The following is a 6,227-nucleotide window of genomic DNA, read 5'->3' as shown; positions in this document are numbered from 1 at the left end:
AAGTTCGTGCCTTGCGGACACACCGTGTGCCTGCAGTGCCTCCAGGGGAGCGAGAGGGGGAGGTGTCCCATATGCCGGACGGTAAGATGCATCTCAGTGTCAGTGGAAATCTCCATGGAGATCTGACGGTGTTGTACTCGATCTGAAATGCCCATGGTAAGTAAAAGTCGAAAGAGTCCCGCTAACCAGAACCCGTTCCCGCCCACAGGCCTACAGAGGTACTCCCGAGTCGCTCCCCAACAACTTCAAGCTGATGGAGTGCCAGGGCAACGCGAGGTACGTCTCCTCAGCACGCCCTGTCGTTATCGCGCTGAGCTGCATCGAGCCCTGCCCACAGTCCAGACGCTCTGTCCTGTTGCGTTCGTGAGAGGTCGCGCGGCATACCACGTGCCCTACAAATGTCATGGTCTTTTAGAAGTATGTCCAGGGCCAAGCAGCTGGACCTCATGTTATTTGAAGCCCAGGGTAAGATTCCAGGTACAATTATCATGGGGTCCTTAATATGAGCTCCGCGGTTTGGCGGTCCGGAACATCACACTGAGAGGACCATGACATTCGTATACCCGTTTGTACCGCGTCACAACACCGCTTCCCCGCGACATAGGCTCCCCAGTCCGTGGTGCACGAGCTGCAGCGCCATCGCCACGCCCCGGTGCTGGGGCGAGCACGAGGTCCTCACCACCATGGCGGCGCTGAGGCGGCGCCTGCAGGGGGGCGTGCTGCAGCAGGCCGCCGCGCAGCTCCAGAGCGTTCAGCGCCAGTTCCAAGAGAAGGAGGCCCAGAACGCCCTCACACTGCTGGCCAGAGAGTCCTGGAGTGTGACTCTGCAGGGAGGCGACCGCATCCTGACGGGGACCCTCCGAAACTCGGGGGACCCTGCGGACTCCCTCACCGAGGCCCTGTGCCTCCTGCTTGCGGCGCGGACCAAGCTCACCGAGGAGGGGACTGCGCGAGAAAGGGAAGAGGGGCATATTAACAACATGTCCACCCAATCACATCATGGTGAGTCTGCGGAACATTTGCGCAGTTAGTTCTCAAAGTACGAATCGAAAGCGCTTTATTTATCGAATGCGAACGAATGTAAACTAACTATTGCCGATGGTTGGTGAAATGTTCTGAAGGTCACCCTGTCATTTCCTGGCCCTGCAACAACAACAACAACAACTACTACGAGGCAGTGGCAGAAGCCACCCTGCGGGCCGCGCCGGGGGTAAGTTCAGGCCAGGATTGCTATTAGACCATCGGCCAAACGTAGCCTCACCTGTATCGCTCCCCTGTATCGCCACGCCGCCCTGAGACTGACTCAATGCTGCCGCAGGTGACATGGATCGGCGGTGTGGACTGCGGCCCTAACCCTCGCTTGACAAATTGGCCCACCTGGAGCCTCGAGCTGCTGAAGGTCGCCGCGCCCACGTTGGAGAAGCTCAGACTGGACAACCCGAGGGAGGAACACCTGCACGTGGTGCACGACATGCCACGACTGAGGAGGCTCGAGATGAGGGTCAGTAGAAATGAAAGCGGCTCTGGCACCCTGAGAAGTAATAACCTCGTGCTGCCCGCACTGCTGCCGGGACGCGACGGCCTCCGATGGCTCTCGGTGGACGGTCTCTCCCGCGTCACGCTGCAGTCTCTGCTGCGCGCTCACGGCCAGTCCCTAGAGGAGCTGGTGCTGTGGATGGGCACCGAAGCGGCGGGGCTGGGCCGGGGGTGGCCATACCACTGCGCCGACCTGCACGTTTTCGTAGAGCAGTGCGGCCTGCGGGCGCTGAGGAGGCTTTTGCTGTGGCGCCAACTACTAGGCCCTCGCGCCCCAAATCTTTACCATGATCCGGACGAATGCAGAAAGCAGTGCACCGAGGTGCGGCGGGTGTTGCCCGGAGTCCAGGTGCTCTGCGGCAAGTGTGACGATGCGCAGCTGGGGATCCCTTAACACGTTCGGTGCGGAGTGACCATAATGCAGTCACGCTTTGCCACTTTGTACGATCACCAAGATGCACAGCCACACTGAACGTGTTAGCAAGGGAACGGCCATCCAGGAGTTTACCGTTTACCCCCGATTTTGGCGTAATAAATTCGTTGTAAAGTAACCCTGGCACTAATAGTTGGACTAGATGGACGGGCGGGCCAGCTGCTAGAGTGTCAATTATTTTTTTTACAATGTGCATGTTTTTTATTCGATAATTTGCATTTGTTCATCGTTTCCATTAATTTTCGAATTAAACAATATTAGGAGTCTGAGAGTCATAAACAATGATTGAAAAAGTGTCCTCCTTCTTTTCATCAAAGACCCAGTACACTGGGAAAACATTGGAGGAACTTCGAGCACGAGCAGCAGAGTGTGAAATAAAAGAGCCGATATACGGGCTGTAATAGTTATACGCGACAATGCCTTACACCCGCCCTCGACTGCATCGCTTTCGGTCTTCAGGCTCTACCCCAACCCCTCCACCCCCGCACCACTTCTCACCCCCTTCCTCTCCGGGCGGGGCCGGGGCGCAATCTTTATCAGAGTCCGCTGCTTTGCCGTGGTTTGTGCAGCAGCAGCCGGGCGTGGAGGGGAAAAGGGAAGGAGGGTAGAAGGGGTCCATAGCGGGCCCTTGTGCACGAGCCCGGCGATACGCCGGCGGAGGGGAGAGGGCGGGTATGGTTCAAGGTGGAGGGAGGGGTAAGGGGGGGGGGGTGCACGTCGTAAGAAGTGCTATACGACACAATACCCCCGCACTGCTACTTGAAGGGGGTGCAAAGAGGAGGGGCGAGGGGCGGTGAGTGAGCAAGGGGTGTAGGGTTGCGGCATCGGCGTATCCAGCAGCAGGGGGGACAGGATGTATTAGCCCTAGTGGTTACCCCCCCCCCCTCCCCCTACTAACCCCTCACGTCGTCCACTCTCTCTCTGCTAATGGATGAAGGAGAGGGAATGGGCAGGACGGGATGTCTCCGTCGCGTGCGTCTCTCTCTCTCTCGCACTCTCTCGTCCTTCGGCGAGCGCACCGAGCTTCTCCACGCCACGCCGCCAGCCCCGTGTTCGTGTGGATCACGGTAGTAAAGACCGTCGTCGCCCGGCTCTCCTTTTCCTCCACACGTTATGAAAGGAGTAATGGCGCCTCGGAGCCCGTCGAGACGGTGGAGAGAGATAGGGAGCGTGAGAGAGAGAGAGAGAGAGAGAGAGAGAGAGAGAGAGAGAGAGACCAGGGAGAAGGGGAAAGAACATGTAATTCTATTGCGGGACGCGTCACACACGGCGCGACGCGGGGGTGTTAGCAGGATCAGCAGGCTTGCAATAACTGTGATGATGATGATGGCCCCGCTCTGGCTGCGAGCGGCTCTGCAGAGGCTCTGCCGAGACGCGGGACAAGGACATCCTCGGCGCGCGCAAATGTTGAGAGAAACGTTGTTTACTTCAGACAGACTCCCCGCTCTCCTCCCTCGAAGTCAGCAGAGAGCGGCAGAGACGGACAGGGCAGCAGCAGCAGCAGCAAACGTTACAGGCCGTAGGTATAGCGCTGATGATGACGCGAGAGAAAGTACTACGGCTACGACAGAGAGTGTGGGAGGTAAAGAGAGGGACGGTGCGGGAGGGAGAGAGAGGGAGAGAGGGAAAATATATCTGTTTACCATCCGACAGACTGAGATGGACGACGCTCAGGACAAAATGTGACGCGGCGTGCCAACGTAGTTTTCGCTGGGGGGAAAGGGGTGGTGAACCAGTGCTACGTGCTGCCTATCCTCTCTCTCCCCCCCCCCCTCCCCTCCTTGTTCGGAGGGTAGCGGGAGGAGAGGGGTAGCAGAGTGACGAGCGAGGCTTAAGACGGCCCATTCGTCACTGGGTGGAACGGAGCACGAGGCGGAGAGGCGGCAGGGCGGGAGGGGACGCCTGCATTCTATAGCGTGTCCCACACGACGATGCCCCCCCAGCCCTCCAGCCCCATTCCTCAACCCATTAGGAAGAGGCGACTCACCGGCGCTAAGGCGACGTCCCTCTCTCGGCAACCCAACACCGCCACCGCACCTCTCCTCCTACGCACCGTCACCATGGACCACACAATTACACTAACGTGCTTCGCATTATTAATAGGCCCGGTCGAGAACATAATTCGTGAACTATTCAACAATTTTTGTAAATATGTCATATTTTTTTGAAAAAATATGACAAAAATTTGTTGAGGTTGAGGCCAGATTATTTTATTCGAAAGTGGAAAAAGAACAATCGACTCAAGAAACGCGGTTCTCCGGGTGCACTCTCGAAAATGAAGTACTTCAGACAAACTATCGCTCAAATAAGAACGAGCCGTGTGGAAAAATTAAAACCTCGCGAGGATTTTTGGCCCCAGAGCAGCGGTAGAAGCAGCTAGCAGCTATCAGCATCCGAGCCCTGCACGCTCCACTCCCTCCCCTCTCCCTCGTAAGTCTCGTCCCACGAGCAGTAGGCCATCCCGGGGGGAACTTTATTATTCTCTCCTGCAGATGATGATGATGATGATACCGTCTCAGTGAAAGACAATGAGCCGCAGCGCCCGCCCCGCCCCGCCCCGCCAGACCAGCCGTCTCGGCGTGCCGCGCTATACACCAGGGGCGACAGCGCGGCAATCGCTTTCGACCAACAAAGCAGAAACCCTTTTCGAGCAGAGGCGGCAAAGAGAGGGGGGGGGGGATAGCTAGAGGGCAGCGTCGGGAACGACAAGAATGCAGGCAAGATGTGTTAGAGACAAGCAGAAATAATTGGGGATAGGATATGTATATTCGGAGGGAGTGATATTGTGGACCCCACTTACCTACCATCCATTTGGTGTACGCGGTGTGCTTTGGTACAATGTTTTTGACAGTATGTCTTGATAAGAAGAAGGGAGAGCCTGTGTGTCTGTGTATGTTTCGCCCTTGGCGTTGTTTTGTGCCCGGTTAAAAAAATGTGTGCTATCAGCTCGCCTGGAGCGTCAGGCGATGTATCTCTCTAGGCGCATCGGAAGAATCGGACTGCTGAGAGATTTCTGGCATGTGCCCAGAAAACTTGAAGAAGTATGCGAGGCACAGGAAGTGCGCCGGTTTCCGGAAAGGGGCGCTCACCCGACATCGTCGTGCTCTTGTCTTATAGACCTTATTCATGAGCTCTACAGGCAAGAAAAGTGACCGGCTTGGTATAACCAAACCACCCCGGTTTCAGCTGCATGAAAATAAGCGTTTCGTTACGATCGAAACAATGAGACTTTAACGACTGTCTTTGAGAAAATAAATGTACTTTTTGTGACACGACTGCCCCCGAAAACGCATCGCTGCCCGTACTTATTGTACGTTACATAAGTGGATAATCTAGTGTCAAAATGGATGCGATGGCTGTGGCGTAAAGCACCAGACCACAAACTTTAAAGCGGCCTACGTAAAGGAAAAATGTTAAAGGATGAAAAAGATGAAAGAGCACATTGGGAATCGCGACATTTCGACTTGGGGGTTAGGAACAGAGAGCGGAAAGCACGGGGGAGGAAGTGCGGGAGAGGGGCAGGCGAAAGAGAGATGTTTCAGAATTTGAAATAAGGCGCCCCTGGCGGCAGGAGAAAGAGAGAGCCATAGCTCCAGCGACAGGAGAAGAGAGGGAGGGAGGGAGAGAGGGAGGGAGGGAGAGAGGGAGGGAGAGAGGGGGGGAGAGAGGGAGGGAGAGAGGGAGAGAGAGAGATATGTAGATAGATAAATGGAAAGCAGAAAGAAAATAGAGAGGAACGGCGCCGCGAATCGGAGGGGTCCAGGGCAGGGCAGGCGGCGGCGGAAGGCAGAGCATTAGGGAAGGGCCATTAATTAAATATCATGCCAGAACGGCCGACTAAACGCCGCCCCGCGCCGGCGAGGCGGGCCAGCTAGTCCATTGTGGTACGGCCTGTCCGCGAGGCGGGGCGGGGCGGGGCGGCCGCGACAGGCAGACGACAGGCGCGTGCCGCGCCGGCGTGCCAGGCAACCCATCTTACGCGTGGGCGCGCGGCGTGCGGCCTGCAGGCTGACCGTGCGGGGGTTAAGTGGTGGGGCGCCTGGTTTGAAACCCACCCTTTCCCATCCCACCCCGTCCCCCACCCTTCACTTCACTTCCCTTTTCCGCATAAACGCCGTGCCTAATTTATGGACAGCCCCCTGGCGAGACCTAGCGGCGGGGCCATTCCCCTCCCCCCCTCCTTATGCGATGACGCCCCCCTCCCCTCAAATCACTCCACGGGGCCCCGTGAGGAGAGAGGGGGGCGGGCGGGGTGTTG

At 57.0% G+C, this 6,227-nt stretch overlaps 3 protein-coding genes across 5 annotated transcripts in view; 1 reads left to right on the top strand and 2 right to left on the bottom strand.

The window, feature by feature from the left end:
* The window catches only part of LOC113206287 (uncharacterized), an 83,854-nt gene extending 81,614 nt beyond the window's left edge, over nt 1–2,240 (top strand). The window contains exons 2-6 of the mRNA XM_026422294.2: nt 1–81; nt 209–276; nt 605–1,002; nt 1,122–1,210; nt 1,319–2,240. Coding sequence (XP_026278079.2) covers nt 254–276; nt 605–1,002; nt 1,122–1,210; nt 1,319–1,930 — 1,122 coding nt within the window. The 5' untranslated portion in view covers nt 1–81; nt 209–253 and the 3' untranslated portion in view covers nt 1,931–2,240. The remainder of the gene's footprint in view (nt 82–208; nt 277–604; nt 1,003–1,121; nt 1,211–1,318) is intronic.
* LOC113206306 (uncharacterized) overlaps nt 1–6,227 on the bottom strand; it is a 78,271-nt gene that overhangs the window by 66,822 nt on the left and 5,222 nt on the right. The gene's annotated exons all lie outside the window — the stretch shown is intronic.
* The window catches only part of LOC113206289 (high affinity cGMP-specific 3',5'-cyclic phosphodiesterase 9A), a 176,708-nt gene continuing 172,697 nt past the window's right edge, over nt 2,217–6,227 (bottom strand). The window contains exon 12 of the mRNA XM_052268509.1: nt 2,217–2,316. Within this exon, the coding sequence (XP_052124469.1) occupies nt 2,217–2,316 (100 nt within the window). The remainder of the gene's footprint in view (nt 2,317–6,227) is intronic.

This window comes from Frankliniella occidentalis, unplaced genomic scaffold, assembly GCF_000697945.3.
Source record: "Frankliniella occidentalis isolate FOCC.00 unplaced genomic scaffold, Focc_3.1 Scaffold71, whole genome shotgun sequence".
In the NCBI taxonomy this organism is placed as follows: domain Eukaryota; kingdom Metazoa; phylum Arthropoda; class Insecta; order Thysanoptera; family Thripidae; genus Frankliniella; species Frankliniella occidentalis.
The sequence above is the reverse complement of the archived record's forward strand: the minus strand, read 5'-3'. Positions and strand labels throughout refer to the sequence as shown.